General features: G+C 61.7%; 1 protein-coding gene across 2 annotated transcripts; it reads left to right on the top strand.

Moving 5' to 3' along the window:
* The first annotated feature begins 3,158 nt into the window (after positions 1-3,158).
* NR5A1 (nuclear receptor subfamily 5 group A member 1) lies at positions 3,159-22,732 on the top strand. Of its 2 annotated transcripts, none has more exons than XM_038156657.1 (7): positions 3,159-3,366; positions 5,416-5,531; positions 5,919-6,060; positions 9,574-10,214; positions 17,000-17,119; positions 17,633-17,780; positions 20,844-22,732. In XM_038156657.1, the coding sequence occupies exons 2-7, from the start codon at positions 5,430-5,432 to the stop codon at positions 21,089-21,091; spliced, it is 1,401 nt and encodes a 466-aa protein (XP_038012585.1). In that variant the 5' UTR covers positions 3,159-3,366; positions 5,416-5,429; the 3' UTR covers positions 21,092-22,732. The 2 variants fall into 2 exon arrangements, with proteins under 2 accessions (XP_038012585.1, XP_038012584.1); XM_038156656.1 differs by having other exon boundaries at positions 5,413-5,531.
* The last annotated feature ends 1,168 nt before the right edge of the window (positions 22,733-23,900 follow it).

The following is a 23,900-nucleotide window of genomic DNA, read 5'->3' as shown; positions in this document are numbered from 1 at the left end:
GCTGGGGAAGGTTCTCCATTGATGCCCACCCTGCCCACGTCTATTCCATGAGCTCTTCCCATCTTGCACCAACTGCTCCTACAGCTCTCCTCATGCCTTCCCCAGTCACACTCTGTTCGGAGTTGACACCTGAACACCAGAGGTCTGAGTGCTGCAGACTGGTGGGTCTCCATTGTCTGGTCCATCACAAGTCTCTCACATCTCAATTTGCCAAGTGCGGACACTTCCGATGGGAAGTGGTCAGGTGAAGGATGGGTCACCATGGGTGGGCTGGTAAGACCGTGGAGGGGAGGTGTGTGCTCCGGGTAAGCTTCTGGGGTCAGTTGGGATTTTCAGTACCATTATTGGGGTGGTGGATCCCCTCCCTGCAGCCTGCTGTGAGTAGGAGGGGAGCAGTGCCACAGGCTGGGTGCTGGGGAGCCAGCAGGTTGGGGCTGTGCTGGAGGAGATGCCTCATGGCTGGGGGGATCTTGAGGCGAATGCTGGGTCTGTGCTCCACATCACTGTCCTCATGGGCCGACCCTGCTAATCAGCTGTGAAAGAGAGAGAGAAAGCTGGAGAGAAATCCTTCTCTCTGCTAACCTCATCACAATAAAGATTCCTATAAAGAGCTCTTATCCTTGAAGAAAATGAGGCACATAAGCAGGAATAGTAAACAAAAGGCTGTCATTTTGACCCAGGAGTGCTTCATGTTGTTGGCAACTTCCAAGAGGAAACATAAAGAGAGGCTGCATCCAAGTCCCAATTATGCAGAACTATGTGACTGATATGTCAATGAGTCCCCCCGGGAGGAGACCACCAGCACTTCCCAGCGCTGCCTGCACAGCATCTGCACCCGCCGCCATGGCCGGGCCGCCCGCGCCCCGAGCGCAGGCGTGTGTGGCATCGGAAGAATGCGGGGGACAAGGTAATGTCATGGGGAACGCTATCGCCCAAGTCCTCGCCGCACGCGCATTATCAGCGCGGGCCCCGGAGTCAGGGACTGCGGGCAGGAGCGGCGTTTGGCAAACAGTAGTGCTGGCCACACCTGCTGCAGGCACGCTCCGGGAACGTGGCGCAGGCAGGAGGGCTGCCCCGCGCCGATAAGCTGAGTGGATGGAGATAAAATCCGAGCAGGAGATATGCTTTGCTGAGCATCAAGGCTAAGCACCAGCGAGGAGCCAAAGCACGCTGCGGCCCGCCGCGGGTGGTGGGGATGCGCGGGCTCCGGCCGCGCCGTGGCCGTGAGGGAAGGAGATGGGACCAGGCAGACTCCAAACCAACCGCGGGAGCTCCGGTGGCCGATGTGCCAGCGCTCGGGCCCATCAAGGGCACAGAGCTGTGCTGCTGCCATGGCCCGGACAACGCTGCTCAGGGCAGCAGCTTTGGGGCCTATCCCCAGCCCTGAACATCCCCTCCCCAGCGCGTCCCGTGCTCCTGCAAGCCAGACCCACCTCATCCTTCCCTCCTAGGTGCCGTGGCTTCCAAAATGTCAGCGGTCTGTGCCTCCTCGCTGTCCCCAGGAACCCCTAAGGCTGTTGGGAGCCGGCTCTACCTGGTGCCTGTGCAGCCACTCCAGCGTGGCCTTCCCAAATCCGCCCTCAGAAATCCACCCTCACGGCACCAGGCCCCGCGGGCCGCGCCGGGCCCGTGCGCTGGCCGTGACCGTGGCCGCGCGCCCGCGGCAGGAGCCAGGCCGCAGCCTTGGCCAGCGCCCGCGCAGAGGAAAGTGCCCAAGGCCGGCAGGGACGTATTTACCCCCGAAAGCACCTTGCTGCAAAAATAGCAAGTGGCCGGTGTGAGGCCGGGGCTTCCCAGGGGAACAATGCCTGGCAGGAGGAAGCGGCCGCGGCCGGCCCGCAGCTCTGTCCCGCCTCGCGCCGCGCTGAGCCGCGAGCCGCTGTGTGCCGGCCCGGCAGGGACCTTGAACCTGACACAGATTTATTTTCTCTGACATTGGCATCGCATCGGAACATCTGGCATGTGGCTGATAATTGCTGGGGATCGGGGCGGAAGCCACTCCAGGCCTGGCGCTTCTTCCAGAGCTCTGTTTTCATTAGTTTTTCTCCTCTCTTCAGCTGCAAAGCAAGGAAAAAACAAGCAGGGCTGTGCAGCCCGCACTCCCACTCCTCTCCCCTCAGCACCCGGGGCTCACTGCTTCCCTCACTCTGCACGGGAACGCTGCAGGGCACCTCACTGTCCCACCGTGACGGGGCTGTGCTGATACAGAGGGAGGACAAAGCTTTCCCTGAGCCCAGGACTGTGGGTCCTGCTGTTCCACCCTGATTACCAGCAGCTTGGCCAGAGCAGAGCCGTGGCACAGCCTTTGCTGGGCTGGTGTGGGGCTCGAGGCAGCCACCCCTTCTCAAGGCTGTCACCGTGGGATGGAGCAGAGAGCAGGGCGCTGTGCAAACATGTGGGGAGACACCGTGGTGACGGATGGACAGAGCATGGGGTCAGCAGTGAGAGCAGATCCCTGCTCTGGCAGGGTGGAAGGGTTTCTCATGCAGCCTCTTGCCTTGGCACTGCAGTTCCTGTGTTGCACGGGGCAATTGGAAGCCGAGATCTGCCGGCACAGCGCCTGTGGGTAGGACGGAGTATGGCAGTGAAATGTGGGGAATCACACATGGCAAAAACACAGCCAGGGCGTGGCTGCCTAGGCCCAGGAGGGGCGCTGGCTTTCTGTGAGTGCTGTTCTGGCAAATGAAGAGCTGCTGGCCACGGGCGCCGTGAGCCCCAGGGACTTGAGAGTGGGGCCCTGAGTGTGGAGGAGCCTCCTCCCGTCCTCCCCTGCAGAGGAGACCTCTCAGGGCCGAGGAGGCCGTGGCTGCATCCCAGTGCTGGGTGAGTGAGGTGAGCTCACGTTCCTCCCAGAGGTGTCCTGCCCCGTGCCCTCGGCCGCCTCCCTCCTGCCCTGGGCCATAAATCAGGGTGGCCGTGGGTGCTGGGGCACTCTGGTGCCCCCCACCTCCCTGCGGGGTCTCCCTCCCGGGGCACCTTATCTGCCGCAGGGGTTCCACTTATCTTCGCTGTCACTTTCTAATGCTAGTTTATGGGCAGCGTTTTGTAGCTTAATTATGATGTTTTTCAGCACGGTCACGTGGCTACAGAAGCCAATAAGGCACCGAAGTGGGTCCATCCTGGCTGAGCCTGGCCCCCATGGGGAGGAGATTGGCCGGTGTCCTGCCCGGGGCGGCGTGTGCGCAGCCAGAGCCCCGACACCTTCCCAAGAGACGCAGGTCCCCATAAATCCCCCAGCCTACCGTGGACAGGGCGGCGGTACCCACAGCCCACGGAGGCTCCTCGGGTCGCAGCTCCTGGCCGGTGGCCGAGCGAGGCTCTCCCACCCGCCGGCCCCACGCGCAGCAGCCGTGCAGCCGCCTCGCGGTGAGTACGTGTCCGTGGGGGGAACCCAGGCCCCCATCCCAGCCACCTCCCAGCCACGGCCGCCATTCCCCGCCATGGTGGCAGCCAAGGCTGGAGCTGGGGACGCGGCAGGGCTCGATGAGGAAGCAGGAGTTGTGTGTGGGCCTCCGCTTCCCGTCCCGTCCCCTCAGCGGGCGTGGGGATGGCGGCTCTGCAGATCACGGGCAGCGGAGCGAGGCCTCACCATAGCCCTGGCCCCGCAGCCGAGCTGCTGCTCAGAAATGACAGATCGGGCTGCTGAGGGGCTCTGGGAGCCCAGCTGGTGGTGCCTGGGGGTCCCCGGTCACCCAAGGGTTGGGAGTTGCCCACTGGAGCACAGGCAGCCTCCACACCCTGGAGCGGGCATGGGAGGCATCCGGGACCCCTTGACTCCTGGGGCTGGCTGAGCCCGTGTCCTGTCCCCATCCCACGCTGGCAGGGATCACAGCCGTCAGCCCTGAGTTGCTTTTGTATCTCACAGTGTTTGCTCAGTTCTCCCAGCTCACAGCCCCTCCCGGGCTCCTTTTCCAGGATGGCAGGTCCTGCTCTGTGGCTGCCCGGCAGCTCCCCCGGGAGCCAGTGGCGAGTGTGGGGGCCCTGGCCGAGGGGCTCTGCCGGCGGTGGGAGCGCTCCTTCCCGGCCGAGCGGCGCTGACCCGCACTGCAGACCGCTCTGCTGCTATTCTTAGCCCGGGCTCCATTCCTGGTGGCTCTGGAGTGATGCTCCGCTGAGCCCATTTCCTGCCTGCTGCTCGCCCTGCCAGCGCCGCTTCCTACCCGCTGCACCCATGGGCAGCTGGTGTGAGGGGTGAGCTGGGTGGGATGAGATCCGTGGGATGAGCCCTTCAAGACAAACCATGCGGGGTCAGCCTGGCAGGATCAGCCATGTGGGGCCATCAGCCATGCCTTTCCTTTGTGGGGCACTGCTAGCAGCTCAGTCCCCAGCTGTGCCAGGCTCCAGGCCCCCAGAGCAAGGGCCCCAGCCCTGCTGTGCTGGCAGCAGGCTCCCACCATGCTGGGACAGGCTCTGCACCAGCCACACAGGGTCCCTGACTCGGTGGGTCAGCCCTGCAGGACAGGCTCAGCTCCAGTGCCTCAGCTCTCAGAGGCACTCAGAGCCTCGAGCTGCCCCCAGCCAAGTCCCAGGCGAGGTGTGTGGCCCAGGGGCATCCTGATAAACAGGACATGCCGGAAGCTGGGGTGCTCCTGCACTGGTCTGCTGCCGTCATGGAACATTTCATCAAGAAACCCTAATTGTGAAGCATGGATTCAATAGCTGCTGTCTGACAGGCAGACCAGGGCACCATTGGGTGCTCCTGGTGGGGTGGCCCGTGCTAGGTCCAAACCCATCTCCTCAGTGGTGGCCCCAGAGGAGATTTCGGGAGCTGCTGCAGACCCCAGTGTTCCCACGCAGCTCTCCCTGGGCTGGCAGGGGCAGCTGGTGGGGGGTGATATTTTTCTCACGAAGCTGGTGGTCCAGGGCTGTGCACCGAGCAGAGCAGGCTCTTGTCCAGACATGGTGAATTTTGCTCCAGCCCTGAGGCTGCCGGTTCTCAGCAGCTCCCGCCTCTCCCAGGCCGGACCCTCCAGAGAGGCTGGGGGACTTGTCGTTCCCCACAGATGGTGTGGGGGAGCAAGGAGGGTCTCGCCCCCCTTCCCGCAGAGTGGTGTCCCTGGGGGAGTCCCTGGGGGGATCCCTGATGCTGCCGAGGCCTGGCCGAGCCGCTCCCCAGCCCGGCCGCGGTGTCCCCGCTCCCCGGGCCGGCGGGTCCCTCCGCCCCCGCCCCGTCCCTGCCGCCGCGAGCCGCCCGCTCTCCCAGAGGAGGTTCCCCAGCCCCGGGGGGCTGGCCGTGAGCCCGCACCAACATGGAGATGCTCTTCCAGGCGCTATAAAGAGCTCCGGCTCCCGCACCTGCCGCTCGGTCTCCACCGCGCCCACTCCCGGTCCGCACCCAGCGCCGGGGCTGGGGCCGCCGTCCGTCCCCTTCCCCGTCCCATCCCGTCCCGCTGACCGCGGCTCGTCCCGCAGCAGGGCCGCTGGAGGGGATGGACTATTCCTATGATGAGGACCTGGACGAGCTGTGTCCGGTCTGCGGGGACAAGGTCTCCGGGTACCACTACGGGCTGCTCACCTGCGAGAGCTGCAAGGTAGGACCGGCCGGGGCCGTGCGGGGCCGGGGGAGCGGGGCCGGGGCCGTGCGGGGCCGGGGGAGCGGGGCCGGGGCTCTGCGTGACCGGCGCCTTGCGGGGCCGGGGCTGTGAGGGGAACGCTGCTCGGGGACGAGGGGTCCGGGGCTCTGTGGGGAGCGGGGAGAGGGCTCTGCAGGGGCCGGGGCGGCGGGACCGGCCGCGGGGCTCCTCTCGCCCGTTTTCGTTAGCGGCGGATTCGCTCCCGGCGGCGGGAGGGGAGCGCGGCCGCGACGGGAGCCCCGAGCGCGGCGGGAGCCTCTGCCGAAGGCGGGTGGCGGGGACGGGGCGCCGGTGCCGGGATGCCGGTGCCGGTGCCCACCGCATCGCCGCCGCCCGCCGCCGCAGGGCTTCTTCAAGCGCACGGTGCAGAACAACAAGCACTACACCTGCACCGAGAGCCAGAGCTGCAAGATCGACAAGACTCAGCGCAAGCGCTGCCCCTACTGCCGCTTCCAGAAGTGCCTCACCGTGGGGATGCGCCTGGAAGGTAGGGACAGCCCGGGCACGGCCCGGCGGGGCGGGGGGCGCCGGGGGCCGGGGACTGGGTCGGGGCTGTGCGGGGACTGTGCTGTTGCCGGGACCGGTCGCGCTGTCCCCGCCGCCGCCACCTCCCCGGGCAGGTCGGTCCCGCCGCCGCTTCGATTCCGTTTTTCCCTCCCAAGTTAAGAAAAAAATCGTTTTTTCGCGTCGTCTCCTTCTTTTCCTTGTTTCATTTTGTTTGTTTCCCCGGGGTTCCTGCTGCTACGGCTTCAACTTTCCAGGATTTTTTTTTTTGCTGGCAGGAAGGTTGGGAAATAGCAAATAAATTACTGTTTTCCTTAAGCACATAATTCCAGAAGTCGAGACTTAAGGAAAAACGTTAAAAATTATGGGGATCGCAATAAAACTGCCGCAGAGCCACCACGAATGATATTTTTCCTCTCGGTGACATTTAGTATAACGGATTTCTGACCCCCGGGGGGACGATTCCAGCCCCACCGCCGCCGCCTCTCTCTGATGTCGGCGCAGAGGATCCCGACATCAGAGTCGGGCCCCGGCAGCCCGTGCTGCGGGTCCTGCGATGCTCTGCATCCGGCAGCGAAATGTATTTGAGGGGACAGGTCGTTGGCACGGGATGGCAGAGCAAAAGCAGAGGCAGAGGAGCCCCCCACCCCCGAGCCAGCCGCCCCCTCCCCACACCGCCCTGGAAATCGTTTGCGTTTTGCAGCGGGCGGCAGTGGGCTGAGTCCTGCCGCCTGGCCCCGGCGGGGTGAGCCCCTCGCCCGCCGGGCTCGCTGCTCGGGACGCAGCGCGGTTCACCGGAGAGGGCTTCGTGCTCCGGCGGGGCGGCCGCTCGCTCCGGGAGCGGGGAGGGAGCCTGCGAGCAGAAGCGCGGGAGTCAGACACAACATCGAGCTGCAAATTCAGCCGCTGCAAACTCCCGGCGTGGGCTGGCTTCCAGACCAGATCCCAGTTCTACTCTCCTCCCTGGGCTGGGGTTACTGGTGCCCTAAATCCCTCGGTGCATGCTCCGGCCGTTTGGATCGATGTCGCAAGGGGATTTGGGCGCTGGGCAGGGGCTGGAGACCCTGCGACAGACAGGCAGGGACAGTGCTTGGGGGGAAAGGCATGGTCTCAATTTGTCCCTTTCCAGCAGTTTTTGTCGTGTACGTGTGGAGGTGCTTTAGTCCCAGAGCTGTCCCAACAGCCTTTTCGTGCGTGTTTTCTTGCTGTTGGCTCCTTAGCAGAGCTGGGCAGACGAGGCAATCACCCAGCCAAGGGTGATATTCCCACAGAACCGTCTCTTTTGTAGTAAAAAAGAGACCACCTTTCTCAGCTTCGAGCATTTTTGGGCAAGGCATGTGAGGTGATGCTTTGGAGGCGAGTCTGCAGGTCCACACGACAAGAGCAACCCCGAGGTGACTGATTTTGGGAACACAGGGTTGACACAGGCACCCCTCAAAGTGCCTGAAGTGAGGTGACAGCGGGAGGAGAAGCACAGCCCTGGCCGAAGGCTGCCCACAGCCCTGGGGGGCACTACCCATGGCACCTTCCATGTCCCTGCCCAGGTAAAGAAAGGTGCCAAGAGGAGGCAGAGCCTGGCCAGCAGCGTGCCCCAGCCAGGGCTGTGCCCTGGGATGAGAGCAGGCGAGGCAGTGCACGTGGGAAGGGAAGGGGCTGCAGGGTGCTGGAGACCCTCCTGCCACCGTGTGGGTGTGTGGCTTGGGGGTCCTCTGGAGATGGTTTTGGGGTTGTTGCTGGGGGTACAGGCGCTTCGTGGGTGGCTCCACGTGAGCTCCCCAGCCCTGGAGGTCAGGATGCATCATCTTCCTCTCGGCTGTCGGCTGGGACACAGCAAATGGCAAGTTGTTCCCAATCCCAAGCGTAGCACAAATGGCAGGAAAAGCAGAGCAGGAGGGAATCAGAAGGCCTTTTCTCCCTTTGTGCTCTTGCTGGGAGAGGGGAGGAGGTGTATGCAGTTGCCTCTGGAGGGTTTGTGAGAGCAGGCTGAGAGCACCTCTCGCTGTGTGTGGGAGTGCAGGCAGCCCTAGGAGGGTCTCTGCCTTGCCCAGGGTCACAGGGGTTTGCTTTGGGATGCGATCCCTGGGCGTCACTGTGCCCGACCTCGAGCACTGGTGGGATAACGTCACTTCGAGTGGGTGTGAGATTCAGTTTTTGGTGTGCTCTGAGGTCTGTGGCAAGGGCTACCAGACCTGCCTGTGCCAGCCTGTCTGCCGGCGTGGGACCCCAGCTGGGGTGTGCACAGGTCTGAGTGCGGCCGCCTCCCTCGGACCCGAGTCGGGAGCTGCCCCGGGACAGCTCCCTGCTGCCCAGAGGGGCGCGGGCCGGCTCTCGGCAGCGGGGACACGGCACCCCTCTCTTCAGAGGCTGCCGCTGGCCGCCCGCTCCCAGTGAGATGCTGTTTTCATGAATAAAGAATGAGGGAGGAAGCCAGGGCGGCTCTCCTGGGAGCGCATTCCTGCTCGTCCTGGAAATGCTGCTGCTCCCGGCCACCCTCCGCCTTTCCAGCCTGCCTTGGGAGCGCTGGGGAGGTGCTCCAGCTCTCCGGGGGGGCTGGCTGTGAGCCCCAGGATAAGTAGGCGAAAGAAAGGCAGAGGTAACAGCTGAGAGGCAAAGCAAGACCCGCTGGCTGTCAGCAGGAACACAAGATAGCAGAGGGCTTTTGCCTTTGATGCTCGCTGCGGGCTGCTCTCGCCGGCGCACTCCTCCGCTGCCGTCCAGCCCCCCGCTCCTGCCTTCCTGCGGTCTGAGGCTCTTGCGAGGGGATGCCGGGGCAGCAGCCCCCGGAGCACGGCGAGGCAGAGCGGCAGGACAGGCTCCCTCTGCAGAGAAGCACCTGCTCCCTGGCACGCTGGCAGATCCTCGGGGTTTTTTGGTTTGGTGGGAGCATCTGCTTTGCTGCAGCCATCAGAGCGACCCTGCCAGCGGGATGCTCCAGCAGAGCCCTTGCCAGGGCTGGGACCCCAGGGCTGGCAGCTCCTGCCTGAGGCCGGTGGGGTGAAGTGCACCCACTGGGACCTGCCAGCCGTGCTGCCTGAAAAAGGGCCAGAGATCTGCTGAGGAGTGGCACATGCAGCCTGGATGGGGGGACCAGGTACTGAGGGGGCTGTGGGGTCCCAGGCTCTGCAGGGACAAAGAAATCCCAGGGCTGGTTCGGTGACACAGGTTGTTGAAACTAAAGTGAGTGTGAAATCCCCTCCTCAGCTCAGGCTTTAAGGGCTGTCCCCTCAACCCACGGGGAATGAAAGCTGCTTTTTCCCCCAGCTCCTTTTGTAGTGAAAGTCAAATGTCTCCTCATTTCCTGCAATCCCCAGAGGCTCTGAGGGTGACATTGGCTGGCCTGGGAGTGACACGATTTTTCTGGGAAGGTTTCCCCAGTGCCCCCCAGACCCTTTTTGCCTCTAAGTCGTGTCCCCCAGCATTTTCTCTGCATCCTGTGGAAGCCCTGGTCTCTCTCCATGTGGGCTCACTGCAGTCTCTGCCCTCTCTCTGTCTCCAGCTGTCCGTGCAGACCGGATGCGTGGAGGGAGGAACAAGTTTGGACCCATGTACAAGCGGGACCGTGCCTTAAAGCAGCAGAAGAAAGCTCTGATCCGAGCCAACGGCTTCAAGCTGGAGACCGTGCCTCAGATCATGTCCCCGGTGCAGAGCGACTACAGCCTGTCCTCCACCATCCACAGCATCCACGCCATGTCCAAGACCCTGCCGCCCAACCCGGCCGCCCTGACGCCCGTGGACTACGAGCGCAGCCCCTACGGGACGCCCTCGCTGGGAATGGCCGTGCCCGGCCACGCGCCGCTGCCCAGCTACCACTACCCCTCCTTCCCCAACCGCACCATCAAGTCCGAGTACCCCGACCACTACACAAACGCCCACGAGGCCGTGCCTGCTTACATGTACCCAGAGACCTACCCCAGCAGCTCCCCCCCCGACATCCCCGAGGTCATCCTGAAGCTGCTGCAGCTGGAGCCCGACGAGGCCCAGGTGAAGGCACGGATACTGTCCTGCCTGCAGCAAGAGCAGGGCAAAGGCCGGCACGAGAAGCTCAGCACCTTCGGCCTCATGTGCAAGATGGCCGACCAGACCCTCTTCTCCATCGTGGAGTGGGCACGGAGCTGCATCTTCTTCAAGGAGCTGGAGGTAGGACCTGCCAGTGGGATGGGCACTGCTCCGGGGGCACAAGGGGACGGGCGGGATCGAGGCTGCCGTGATGCGAGGATGGGATGTGGCTGCGGGCAGGATTGAGGTGAAACGTTGCGAGGATGGGGCAACACCCGTGGGCTCAAGCCTGGGGCCACCATTGCAGATCTGCTGATGCGTGCCAGTCCTGCTCCCAGCTCCCTGCAGGGCTGGAGGCGCCGGGGCCTGGCTGCGATGCCGGAGCCATTCCCACTGGCGTGTGGGGCTCGTGATTTCAGATTCATCACGGCGGGGGCAGGTGTTGAGGCAATCGCCGGCAGAGTGACTGTGGTGTCAAGCTCAAGACATAATTGAAAAATGTAACGTTGAGGAATTATAGTTGAGACAATTCTCTCCCCTGCCTTTAGGAGGAAAATCGATGTGGCCAGGTGGGTCCTATTAGCACCAGGCAGCAGGGGCAGCCCCAGCCTGCTCCGAGGCCGTGTCTGCTGCCAGCAGCCCACGAGTGTGCCTGGCCGGGGGACATGGAGCTGACCTCCATCCTGCCAAGACATCCCCTGTAGCAAATGTTCATCCCCCCTGAACATTTACTGGGGCCAGGGGAGGGTTAGCAGGGCTGGAGCAGCTTCTGCCATCCTGCACACCTTGCCAAGCTTTCAGAAATTTTCCATTCATGCTCTTAGCTGACCTAAGATCCCAAACTGGTGCAAAAATAGGAGAGAAAATTTTGCAATACGGCCAAAACCCAGAGAGCAACATCTTGGGGCAGCTGTGATAAGACTCAGGTGTTTTCTTGTGTTTCCAGCATGAGATTGTGCTGCCTGGCTCTGGCCAAAATCACCTTCTTCCAGTGGGACTGGGCTGTAGGACAGGACCAAGCTCTTCCCTGTGCCATGGGTGCCATGGGGCTGAGTGTGGCCGAGCCTCGTGGCTCAAAATAGCCCCCATCGTTCAGAACAGTGTCAGGAAATGGCATTGTGGGGGTGGGTTGGGCTTGTTTCAATCATATCAGTGTCCAGCCTGGATTTTGGGAACAGGGTGGTTGTTGTTTTGCAGGAGATATTGTAAACAGTGTAAATTCAGTTCCCAGCTGTATAGCTGTGTAGCCTTGTAACTCCATTGTCAGCGTGATTGTGCCACCAAAATAGGCTGTTCCTGTGTGAATCGGTGTTGGCGGGTGCTCCTCCTGCCGTGGGACTCTGGGGGGGATGGCAGCGCCACCGGCCTCACCTGGGCAGAGCTGGGAGCAGGGCACGTGCCCTGCCATGCTCAGGACAGGGGGTTTGGTGCTCAGCAGGTGCCCACATCCATCACTGCCATCCTGGGGGCTCAGCTTTTTGCCTTATCCACATGGGGATTGTGGGGTGCATTCCCAGCATCTCCCAGGCCCGGGGACTGCAGGACCCACAGCCCACCTGGCTCCAGTGGGAGAGGGAGAACGAGGCTTGGCCGTCCGTGGCTGCCTCCTGTGCACAGAGCCCGGGCAGCTCCGAGCCCCAGCGCAGAGCAGAGGTGCCCGATATCCTCGGTGCCCCTACCTGGGGCTGCCCCTGCCCACCCCACGCGGCTCATCCCCCCTGGCCAGGGCAAAGGGAGAGCAGCCAGTGGGCAGCAGGAGCAGGTCTGAGAGCTTGAATCCCCATTCCTGCTCCTGCCTGGCACATAAAAGCAAGCGGCCGCTGGGGCGGTAAATGAACTCCTGCCAGCACAGGGTTTATGGCTCTGCCCTAAAGCCAGCACGGAGGAACATCACAATCTCCGGGATCAACGGCACCATCAGTCCCCACTGGGGGCTCGGGGCTCCTCAGGGCAGGGCTGCCAGCAGCCCTCTCCATCCCCTGGGAAGGACTGTGTGAAGGTGATGGTCCCCAGCCCCAGCAGGGAAGGGCTGCTGGCTGAGGCCAGTGCAGGGATCCAGGCTGGCAAGGCACCGTGCTGGGACACCACTCCAGGCTGGCACGGCATGGGAGGAGGTGCAGGCAGGTGAGAAGGGGGCTGTGGGCAGATTGCCCCATCATGGATTGCCCTGCCTGAGCTTGCCCAGCACCCCTGTGCTCCTTCCACAGGGCTGTAAGCAGAGACCTGGCTTCTCCCCGGGGCCTCACAGGGAGCCTGGAGAGGAAGGAGCAAATCTTCAGGGGCATGGGGAACAGCTGGCACACACCTGGTTAGGACGAGCCTTTGGTGCCTGCCCAGGGAGAGTGGGAGCAGTTTCCCCTGGAGCTGGCCAGTCTTGTTCCCATTCCCATTCCCACCCTAGCAATCTGCTGGGGGCCACAACGGGTTCTTTGCTGTCTCTGCGTGGTGGCTGGGCTGGATGACACTGGGGAGAGCCCCCCTGGCTCCAGCGCTGCGCCCGGGGAAGGAGGGGGGCCACGGGCTAATGGCCTCTTGACATCGGCTCACACGCCACGTCCGCCCGCAGGCGCGGGGCAGTCAGATTGAAAACAGATTTAACTTCCCAGATATATCGTTTCATTTAAGGGCCAGTAATTCTGTCAGTCTGCCACTGACAAACGAGGGTCCCCATGCCAATCCGCCGGGAGACTGATGTCGCGGCGTTCATCCCGTGTCACCAGGAGGAGAATTACGGACTGCGCTGGCCTTCGGAGGCAAGACTAATAACGCTGCTCGGCAGAGGGGGATTTGGGGGCCCGCTTGTTTATCGAGGGCCGGCCAGGCAGCCGCGGCGCGAGGCCGCGCGGGCGGAGGTGGAAGAGGTCAGCGCTGACGCCCATAAATACGAACTTTAACTGAGTCTAGATGAGATGTGTCAGGACTGAGGGAAGATTTGCAGCATCTTTTCAGGAAGAAAAATATAGGCCGGGGGTGAAATATATTTTGTTGGGTTGTGAGTCTCGGGCAACTTTGTCCTTTCAGATGTAATTTTTTTATATGTATATGGAGAGACAGACGCAGGGATGTGCACGCACGCGGGCGCTTTTGCACACTCACATTGTGTCTGGTTTTGGTGAGGTTTATACACACGTGTCTTGCACAGCCTGGTTTATATAGGTGTCACTGCCATACCTACATATCAATATCGTGAACACAGGGTTGCAGTGACCTTTAGATTGGGATGAGCAGCCAGGAATGTTAAACAAATTGCCACGGTTTCAGCACGAAGGCCGGGCTGGGCTGGGTGTGCAGTGGGTCCCTGCGGCGCTGGAGGGGCACAGCCCAGCTGCAGGGTGGTGGGATGGTGCCGACCCCTTCCTCAGCCCTTTTGTGCCAAGGGCTTGGGGCAAACCATCCTTCATCCCCAGGCAGGCTCCAGGGATGGGGGAGATGCTGAGGGCAGCACTGTTCCCACAGACCCAGAGTTCCCTGTGGTCACCGGGTCTGTCTGCTGGGCTGCTCTCCCTCAGCTGTGCTTAGAGATCCCAGAGCCACGACAAAGCCTATTTGCAGTCAATTGCTCCTCTGCCTTTAACATGTGGGTCATCTTGACCCCATCTCTCTCCTGGCCGATGGCCAGAGCGTTTTTGGCAGATTTAAAATCTCCTTCTGGTGGTGGATGCTGCTGCAATGTTTAGCATCCCATGCACTGGGGGAAATGTGACACTGCCCTGCCTGCAGAGCCGTGATGCCCGCGCAGCCAGGACTGCAGCAGCCTGGGAGCCAGCAGGGAGATGGGATCCTGGCCTAGCCACACTGGTGTTGATGGTTATTTGTTCTAAGATGCACATCGTGGGCAGGGCAATGGGGACCCACACTGACCATTCACACCTTGGACGTGTCTGGGTTTTCCATTGCGGGTGGCCGGTGGACACCAATCCACTTTCACACTTCTCAGTAGCCAAGGTGATGGGTCCTGCTTGCACTCAGGAATTGCTGGGGCTGCTCGGGGTGCTGGCACGTGCCACACACCTGCCAGAGGGCTGTGGGGCAAATCCTGCACCTGAGATCTGGGAGGAAGCCCGGAGGGCATCTGTGTGGTGGGGACAGGTTGGGAGCATCCGAGTGCTGCTGGGGATGGATGTCCTGGCACCAGCTCAGGGCTCCTGCCAAAGAGGGGCTGCTGGTGGGTCACTCTCCTTCCCAAAGCAGCGGTGCCAGGGTGGGGCTGTCCTGAACCAACCGTGCAGGGAGCAGTGAGCACTGCAGGGCTGCACCATCCCTGCATGGCCTGGGCACGTTCTGGGAGCCCCAACACTTGCAGGGGCTCCCTCACCTTGTACCCATGAACCCACAGGGAAGGTTGCAGAAGGTTTAAAACTACAGGTCCTGCATTCCCGTTCCTGGGCAGCACCATCCCTGCCTCTGCTTGCCCTGCCTCCCCTCCAGCCCCGTCCCAGACCCTTTCCCACAGAGAACTGCATTTTCTGTGGGTTGCAGCCCATCAGGGATTGCTCTTCCAGGGTGGGGAGGGTTTCACCACGTGTTTTGTGAATGGGTTAAATGCTCGCTTCAAAAAAAGATAAGGATTGCCTCTCAAAGACAGCTTGCATCAGGCCTTTGATGAAGCACTCTGAGGAAAAGCCTTGACATTAAAAGAGGAAGATCCTTTGCTTAACTTTTAACTGGAGCGCGTGCTGCCGCCTTGCTGGGAGGATTGATTGCCTCTGAGTGCCCTCCATTAGCAGCCCCCTGCTCCTTCAGGCCAGGCCAGGGTGGGGTGCGCCCTGTGACCCCCAGCCTGAGCCCCTGCAGCACAGCCTCCGTGCCAGAGTGGGGCCGTGGGGGCTGCCCACTGCCACGCAGCCCGGGCATGGGGACACCCTGCTTGGTGCTGGGGACAACTCCACAGATCCCAGCCAGCTCTGACTGGCCCACGGAGCCCCGGCCCACCCTATCATGTCCCCAAGTGCATTCCCCCATGCCAGGGCCATGTGTCTCCGGTGCCCTGCGATGTTCCCAGGAAGCACTGTGGCACGTTGGAGCGTGCTGGCAAAGGAACAGCCCTGCAGCAGCCATGAAGGGTGAAATGTGCTGCTGAGGGGCTTCAGGCTTCAGCCAAACACCCCTCAGTGTTTGGGAGAAGCCGATTAGTAATTTTTAAAGGAAGAAAATAGGATTTCAAAATTGTTGAAGTGCTTTCTTTGGAGAAGCTAACTTTTTAAAACGGTTTTCAAGGCAAAACCTTCTGTCTGTCTCTTCTGGAGCTCATCCCGCTCGGGAATGAGGCACAGGAAAGAACTTCCAAAACAACGCCCTGACTGAGCCAGAGCGGAGGCGCTCGGCACCGGCCAGGATCGTGCAGCTGGGCTGGCCCCAGCTCCAGCTCCCTGCTCGGGCTGGCCCCAGCTCCCTGCTCGGGCTGGCCACAGCTCCCTGCTCGGGCTGGCCACAGCTCCCTGCTCGGGCTGGCTCCAGCTCCCTTCTCCGGCTGGCCACAGCTCCCTGCTCGGGCTGGCCACTGCCACAGCGGCCACTCGCCTTCTGGCAGGGGGCACCAGGGGTGCAGAAAGTCTCCATTTTGGTTTAGTGCACAGTGAGCTTTTCCCCAGGGTTTTGTTGAGCAGCTGACCAGGAGCCTCATGCTCTGAAGTGCTGGGCCACGAACGGCAGCTGCTGCACTGGCTGGGGGATGAGGGGCAGCCCCACAGGTGGGCAGGGGCAGTGCCACTGTCACTGCCTTCCCACTCCACCTCGTTCCCTGCCCTACCACAGTCCCAGCTCTGGCCACCCACCACCCTCAAGAGACAAATCCCGGCGGCTCTCGGGGAGCGCCGGCTCTGAGACCATAAAGCTCTTTCTCATCTGGCTTCTATTCCTTTTGCAATCTCCCAGCACGGGTTTATTGCAGCCTCTTCAGCAGAACGAGGGCATTATCCAGCCCTGTGATGCTGCATCTGTCTTCCCTCTATTAACGGGGGAGCACAATGGCCCTGCAGAGCTCGGCTGCTGGCACTGGATTTGCTCCTCGGAGCGGTGGTGGAGGCAGTGCTGTAATCCCAGCCCTTTCCCCACACTGGCCCCGCAGCAGAGGGGAGTCCAGGCAGGGCAGGAGCTCAGTTCTTTGTCGGAAGCAGTTGGGGTTCAGTGGAGAGCAGTGCCGAGGGGATGAAGCCGGTGACCCGTGGTGTTTCTTGGCAGGACAGCGGGGAAGGCAGCGTGCCCTGCATCCTGCCACAGCTCCGAGGGCTTTTAGTTCTTCCAAATGCAGCTGTTGGCTCTGGCAGCTCATCCTGCCAGTCACTGCTGCTGCCTGCATTCCCAGCGCCCTGTGAGACCTTTGGGGACCCTTCCAGGCGGTGTCCTGGCTCAGCCCCTCTCAGGGGCAGTCCCGGTGTTTCTCTGGGCACACACGGAGCAGCACATGTGCAGCGGTGCACGTGGTCTCGAGTGCGTGTGTTGGTGCGTGGGCAGGGCCGGGCTGGCAGCTGCAGGGCACAGCGATGTCCCGCGCCCGGCGGCTCCCCCGCGGCCCTGCTGCCCCCCCAGCCTGCCACCCTGGCCAGGGAGTCAGCATGGGCACTGTCTTCTTTCGTTTTAAAGTATCCAGAGGGGCTGTCTGGACACACAGGCCCTTTGTGCAGCCACCGCGTGTCCCTCCCGCAGTCATTTTGTTAAAATTTGTGTGCGATTTGAGGAGCTTGTGCCTGCTGGGGGAAGACCCGTGCTGATAAGAGCCAGCAAGCGCCACTGAAACATGTTGAGCTGCTTTGAAGCCAGCTCTGCAAAGCCACCTGCCCGGCATCCCCCTTTCTGGGGTGCAGCTCCAGTTCTCCAAGCTCACCCCAAGGGACGCCCCCTCCCATGGGATCCCTGCCAGGCACAGGGTGGGTGCTGTGCACTGCAGCACGGTGGGTGTCAGCCGTGCTACTCCTGCTCTGTTTCAGGTGGGTGACCAGATGAAGCTGCTGCAGAACTGCTGGAGTGAGCTGCTGGTGTTTGACCACATCTACCGGCAGCTGCAGCACGGCAAGGAGCACAGCGTGCTGCTGGTCACCGGCCAGGAGGTGAGAAACGGCCTCTGGGACTGGGGTGGTGCTGTGGAGGGGCAGTGGGGACGGGCAGGGGCTGCAAGGGGGGATGGAGGGACTTCTTTCTTTCTTTTGTTCCAGTGTGGCCAACTTGGCATAGGGCAGGCAGGTGGTGTTGTAAACTCTGGGTCTGCTTGTGCAGATCATGCTGTCCCATCCTGTCCCATCCTGCCACACAGCTCCTGGCTCTGGAGAATAACGTTTTTTAAGGAGAGACCAACAGCCCCACCTGTACTGTCAGCAGTGGGATGGGAGGAGGGGCCACTTCCCTCCCTGGAGGTGGCTTTTGGAGATGTGATGCCTACAATTCCAGCTCCCTGTGAGGGCCTCCATTTCAAACGGTGCTCCCATTTCACCCACTTTTTTTTTGACACCCCTACTTCTCAGTCAGTGCTCAGGGCTGGACCTGGCTCCTGGCCCAGTGAGGTGCCCTGCAGCAGGCTGTGGTGGGACTGGGGCTGCCGCAGCTGATGCCACCCCTCCTCGCAGGTGGACATGTCGGCCATCGCAGCCCAGGCCGGCTCCATCCTGAACACGCTGGTGCTGCGGGCACAGGAGCTCGTCCTGCACTTGCACTCGCTCCAGGTGGACCGGCACGAATTCGTCTGCCTCAAGTTCCTCATCCTCTTCAGCCTCGGTGAGTGCGGCTGGGGGGCGCTGGGGCGAGGGGCAGCGGCTCCGGGGCCGGGCCGGGCTGGGCGACAGAGTGGCTTTTAACGAGCAGCCAGCAGCCACAGCTGGCACCTGCCTGTCCCTCTCTTGTCCCGGGACACAAAACGTCCCCCGCTGGGCAGCTCTGCTCCAGCTGCAGGGCTCGCTGTCCCCGCTGGCACAGCGGAGCCTGTTTTGGTCGCTCGCCCATGCCAGCCGCAGGGAAACGAGCGCTGATACGGCTGCGGCAAACAGCGCTGTTGACAGCGGCGGCCGGGCCGGGCCGGCCCTATCAGCCGGGATTTGCGTCAGAGAGCCCCGCGCCGCTGGGCTCGGCTCCGCGCTCTGATTAGGCTCGGCCTGGAGCCTGCGGTCGGGCTCAGCCGGCGCGTTCACGCCTCCCACCTCCCCAGACTAAATAACTCCGGAGCCGTGCGCGCTGCTGCCGGAGCTCCGAACGCGCCTGGGGTGGCACAGCCCGCTCCTGCCCCTGGCATCCCTCCCTGTGTCAGCCGAGTGCGGGTGCGTGGTGAGCCCACCGCCGCCCGTGGCAGACCTGTCCCCATCCCCATCCCCATCCCCATCCCCATCCCCATCCCCATCCCCATCCCCATCCCCATCCCCATCCCCATCCCCATCCCCGTCCCTGCTCAGTGCCTTGGCTCCGTGCTTGCGCTTCTGCACCCGCGGGGTCCCGTCCAGGGACCAGCGGTGGGAGCCGCGCTGCTATCCCGTCCCGCACCTGCAGCATCTCCTCCCTCAGCTTTCCTTTCCTTTCCTCTGGAGCTGTTTAGAAACCCGGAGAAACGAGAGACGATAATTCGCTGCTGAACAGTGATAAGGTGTGGCACAAACAGCGCCCAGGCTGGGAAATGAACGAGCCGGGGGGGCTCGCACCCCGAGCCAGGACTGCTGCCCCGCGGGCTCAGCGACAGCAGGGCCGGTCCCCCCGTGCTGCCCGGGTCCCCCTGTGCCCCTGGCATGGCACAGCGCACCGAGCAGCAGCAGTGTCCCCCCGCTGGCTTCCCCAGAGCAGCGGCTTTCAGGGAGGGCGTGGAATCCAGTAGCTGTGTTTTCCCATACATCATTTTGCCCCAAATGCAACTTTTTCTCTCCATATTGCAGAGCTCACTTGGAGTAATTTGCCCTTCCTAGGCTCAGCTGTAGAGGACGGGATTGTGTATTATGTGCAGGATGTAATTGCCTTTAACAAGAGAATTTCCACATTTACCACTCTGCCACAGCACAGTCAAAGCCAAGCCCTGTTCACAAGAGCTGCCATTTGAGTTCTAAATAGATTTCTCTCCTGAGCAGGTAAAGAGATTTAATTAAAATTAGGGCTTCTCAAAATAGCAATATTTATGAGGACGGCACAGGTTAGCTTTGTTCTACAGAAGGGCTTAATAGAGCCTTAATGGATTGACCTATCATTCGATTTCATGACTTACATTCATGAAGCAGCTACTCTTGGGGAGGGGAGGAAGAGAGGCTTTTATAGCCCACATTCCCTTAAGCGTTTGCAATTTATCAGCAGCTTCTCCCAAACAAAAGGAGCTGTGAATAGGAAGAACACTTGAGGGCATAGAAATAATCCCAGGCATATCTGTATGTGTGATGGGAGGCTTTGTCACAGGACAGTCTTTGCAACTGCTGCAGTGTCTCTAAATGAAGTGAGTCAATGTTATTTGGACAACATTCTTTATTCCTTGCAGGAATGAAAAGATTATTCAAATATTCAATTAAACAGTGAATAGGGTCTTTCAGAGAACCAGGTGAGTTCATCGAGTAGAACTAGCTATTGTTGAGCCAACTCAGGGGATAGATTTGACATTTATCAATATAACTTCTTTTTTTTTAATGACATGCACAATAACCTTATGCAGATAAAGAGATTTCATAACAACAACCCGGGTAGCAGGAGACAATAGGAGCAAATGTGCTGTCAGAGTGAAAAGGGAAGGGTGATCTGATCCCCTGCATCTTGGCACAACCTGTGCCCTTTGTGCCTGCCCCCCCAGCGCCCGCGGCCGTGGGCATGGCCCGGGGCTGGGGCTCCCCGGGGGCTCACGGCCCGGCTGGGCTGTGCCTCCCGTCCCTGGGGCTCCGCAGTCCCCTGGCCACACCTCTGCTCCCGGCTCTGACCCCCGGCTGGGCTGCAGCAGCCTTGGGTGCCACGATCCCTTCAAGGGACCCCAAACTCCCAGCTGCCTTGGCCAGACCCTGCGCTCAGATTTCCCCGTTTGCCGAGCGGGGATTTGGCACGCCAGGGTCTGTGTGCAGCACAGCCAGAGGGGCCGTGACCGAGGCAGTGCTCCCAGTGTGCTCGTCCTGCACAGTGAATCATCCCCTGAATCCACTCGCCCTGGATGGACCGTGTCAGGCTCTGGAGGTCTCTGCTGGGCAGCGTGTGGGACCTGGCTGCGTGCAGCTGCAGCTGGTGATGGGGCAGTGCCCAGCCCTGGTTCCTAAAGCCTCCAAAGCTGCGTGCAGGGATGACTGACCCTGCCTGCCCCTCGGTGCCGCTGCCTGCTGAGCTGTCGCTGCCCTGCTGGCACCGGAGCTGGCAGCAGGATTATGGGAAGCTGCTGTGGCCCTGGCGAGGCGTGGAGGATTAGGGTTTCCAGGCTGGTGAGCCTGGTTGCCACATTGGAAAGACCAGGTTTTAGATCAGGGAATTAATTCAGCCGCTTCCTCGACCTTCAGGAATTAAAGAGGGCTGACGGCGGCGGCCCCCAGTGCGTTGGCACAGCTGGCAACACCTTCTGGCTTTGCAGCTTCCTGGGCAGCGAGGGCAGGGAGACACCAGGGCTACTGCCAGGGGGTTTGGAATCTGTCTTCAGCATCAGGGAAGACCTGGGAGCAGGGTAGGGATGGAGAGCCCGTGGCTGGGCAGGGACGGGGCGCGGGACCCCTCCTGCACTGTGTTCTCACGCACGAGGGGCATGGACCCGGGAGTGTGGGTCCCTCCTGGCTCACCCAGCGCGGTGCAGCACAGAGGGGGCAGACCCATGAGCTTGGCACCGTTTCATGCCCGTCCTCCCCCCTGCAGACGTGAAGTACCTGGAGAACCACGCGCTGGCCAAGGATGCTCAGGAGAAGGCCAACGCGGCGCTGCTGGAGTACACGGCGTGCCACTACCCCCACTCCACGGACAAGTTCCGCCAGCTGCTGCTCTGGCTGGCCGAGGTGAGGGCGCTGAGCCTGCAGGCCGAGGAGTACCTGTACCACAAGCACCTCAGCGGGGAGGTGCCCTGCAACAACCTCCTCATCGAGATGCTGCACGCCAAGCGGACTTGAGTGGCCAGCGGCAGGACCCGGCAGCACCCCAGTGCCTCCAGCAGGGGCAGGGCTGGTGCCCGGGGCTGGCAGGGGCCGCCTCCCACCCTGCCTTCCTCAGTGATGCTATTTAACCTCTGCTATTGGAAACGCCCCAGAAGGTTCCGCACCAGCAAGGACGGCTGAGGCTGCGGGGCCGTGGCTTGGCGCTGCCCCGTTGGCAGTGCTGACCTCCAGCTCCACGGCACGCCTGGTGCCCAAACCTGTCACTTGCCGACCCGGCTCAGCAGCACCAAGGAAGGGGAAAGCCTGTCCCGGTTTTTCTCCTATTTCTGCTCCTCTCCTGCTGCCCCCGCCAGCTGTTCCTTGAGTGCCGCCATCCCTCCCCGACCCTGCCCATGTCTCAGGGCCCCTCGTGCACAGGGCAGGAGAGAGGGGAGGTGAAACCCCTCCAGGCTGTGGTTTTATGGCGACTGAGGTGTCTCCGGGCACCAGGGGACGCACGGAGGTGGTGGATTTCTGCAGGAAATCCACACAGAATGCAGGGGCTGGGCTGGAGGTGTCCCGTGCAGCAGTGCCAGGACCCCAAGGTGCAGATGCCAGGTCCCAATTGCTGCCAGCTCTGTCCTGAAGCTGCCCTGGCCAAGACAGGGCAGGCAGGGCCGGGCAGTGCTGGATCCTCAGCTGAGGTGAGTTTTCCTCGTGCCTGCTGGTGCTGGAGGCAGCAGTTCTGTGGCAGCCACAGTGCCCCGAGCTGCCCACGGGCAGCACAGCTCAGTCCTGCCCACGGCCACGGTGGCACAGCAGCCAGGTGGGAGGGAGGTGCAAGCTCCAGCATGTGCTCAGGATCTTGGGGAAACTTGGGGAGCTCTGCAGTGCCCCCCTGCATTTATCTGCTGAGGGAGTGGGTAAGGAGGAATGAGGATTGAGCTGCACTTCGTGCTGGGCCTCCTGGCCCCCTCCTTTGCTCTGCCATGTCCCCAGGACAGCAAATGCTGTGCCGAAGCCACAGGCAAAGAGCTCTCTGTTCCTCTCCCACCATGGGATTGGGGCTCACAGACAGGACTGGGAGCACTGGGGGTCTCAACCCCCCCAAACTGGGCCGTGCTGGACTCTCACCGCTGCTTTCTCTCGGTCTCAGCCGTGCTCTCTCTCCTCTGCCCCACCACTGGGGCTGGCACAGCCCCTGCCCCACAGACCCCCAGCTCTGGGGGTCCTGCAGCGTGGCTGGGGCTGTTCAGGGCTGTCCCCAGGGCAGGGCTGTCCCCGTGCCCAGGGGCCACGGCAGCTCTGCAGAGCCGGTGCCTTGAGGAGCCACAGAGGCTGCCCCGGAGCCGCGCCGGTTGTGAAGCTTGTTAGACCCAGAAGAAAGAGCATGTTTGTCTCTGCTTTAACACGTTTGTGCATTTTCCTCCTGAAGTCTGTGGTTTGGTTTCACCTTCTTCTTTTTGTGAACTTAACTGGAGAAAATGTTCTGGGAGGTAAAAGAAGTTTTATTTTCAGAAAATGAAAAGTGTCCTTAAGTGTCTCTCTCTGTCTCTTACATCCTTTCCTCCCTCTCATCCCTGCCCTCCCCACTCCTCCCCCTTCCTTCCCAGGCAGAAGGTTACCAACTTCTTTGTCAGGAGCAAACCACTGTAATAAATTTTGCAGTTCATTTAAAATGGCAAACTTTGTCTTTTTCGGCTGTCTTTCTAACCCTTGTGGTTGGTGCTCGGGGAGGGCGGGTGTTTGTGGGTGCACTCCTGGGGTGTCACCTGCCTTTGTGGGACCAGGACAGCGTGGCTGTGCTAGGGGGCTGCTGCTGCCTTTGCTTCTGGGCACTGGGGACCCCAGATTGGTTCAAAGTGCTGCTGGGAATTGCCACGGTGACTCTTGAAGTGTTTTGCAAGTGAGTGCAGGAACAGCAACATTTGTGGGCAGTTAGTGGGCAGTGCCCTGGTCCTTGCACCGTGGCCAAACCCTCATCTCTGGGCTCAGCCACGCAGAGCTGGACACGAGCCCCTTCCCTTGAACACAGTGCAACAAGGAGAGGAGGTTGTCTTTAAAATCAGCGTTTACTGTTGTCATAATCAGCAAAAACCCACCACATTTTCTGTGCTCTGAACACTACAGAGGTAATAGGAGAAGAGGGAAGGAAAGCAGCGCCCAGCTGGCGAGGGGCCAGGCCAGCCGGGCAGGAACCCAAGCAGGAGCAGGGAGAGGATTTTTGTCCTAAGCAGCAGAAGATGCTATTGATGTCAGCTGGTTTAGAGAAGGCTTGAAGCCAGCTGCTGGCTTCCCTAGTGCATGTGCTTCGTACGCAGCCCGTGCCAGCCCTGCCCCAGCTCAGGGTGCTCCCATCCCCGCTGCCACGGGAGCGTGGGCAGCGCCTGGGCACAGCTGCCACGGGCAAAGCTGGGCTCATCCCCACGCCACTGCTCCAGCTCCCCCAGGCAGCAGCAACAGCGAGAGCCACGGCCCTGCACTGCCAGTGCTGCCAGCGGGGACGGGCACAGCGGTGGCAGCGCTGCCCCAGGCCAGCCCTGGCTGCCCTGGCAGGGGCTGCAGGAGCCGTGGGGACCCCAGAACACAAGCACCCACCCGGGGGAGGAGCAGGGCAGTCGTCAGCAGCAGGCAAAGCCCCACGAGACCCCACGCTGCCCCCGCCTTGGTTCGGCACGTGGTGCTGGGAAGGAGCGCGGGGTGACAGCTCTGCCCAGGCTGGAAGCTCTCCAAGGGAAGCCATCTCCTCCAGCCTGCCATCCTTCCTGCTGGAGGACCCTCTGCATTGCAGCCTCGCTACCCAGAAACTTCTCAGAAACCTAAAGCAAAAGAGAGAAGGTCTCAG

Source organism: Motacilla alba, chromosome 17, assembly GCF_015832195.1.
Source record: "Motacilla alba alba isolate MOTALB_02 chromosome 17, Motacilla_alba_V1.0_pri, whole genome shotgun sequence".
NCBI lineage: Eukaryota > Metazoa > Chordata > Aves > Passeriformes > Motacillidae > Motacilla > Motacilla alba.
The sequence above is the reverse complement of the archived record's forward strand: the minus strand, read 5'-3'. Positions and strand labels throughout refer to the sequence as shown.

Bases quoted from the DNA above. Each gene is read 5' to 3' on its own strand.
- NR5A1 (XM_038156657.1), top strand. From the start codon at position 5,430: ATGGACTATTCCTATGATGAGGACCTGGACGAGCTGTGTCCGGTCTGC. The intron at 10,215-16,999 runs GTAGGACCTGCC...GCTCTGTTTCAG, and splicing joins TCTTCTTCAAGGAGCTGGAG to GTGGGTGACCAGATGAAGCT. The intron at 17,781-20,843 runs GTGAGTGCGGCT...TCCCCCCTGCAG, and splicing joins CCTCATCCTCTTCAGCCTCG to ACGTGAAGTACCTGGAGAAC.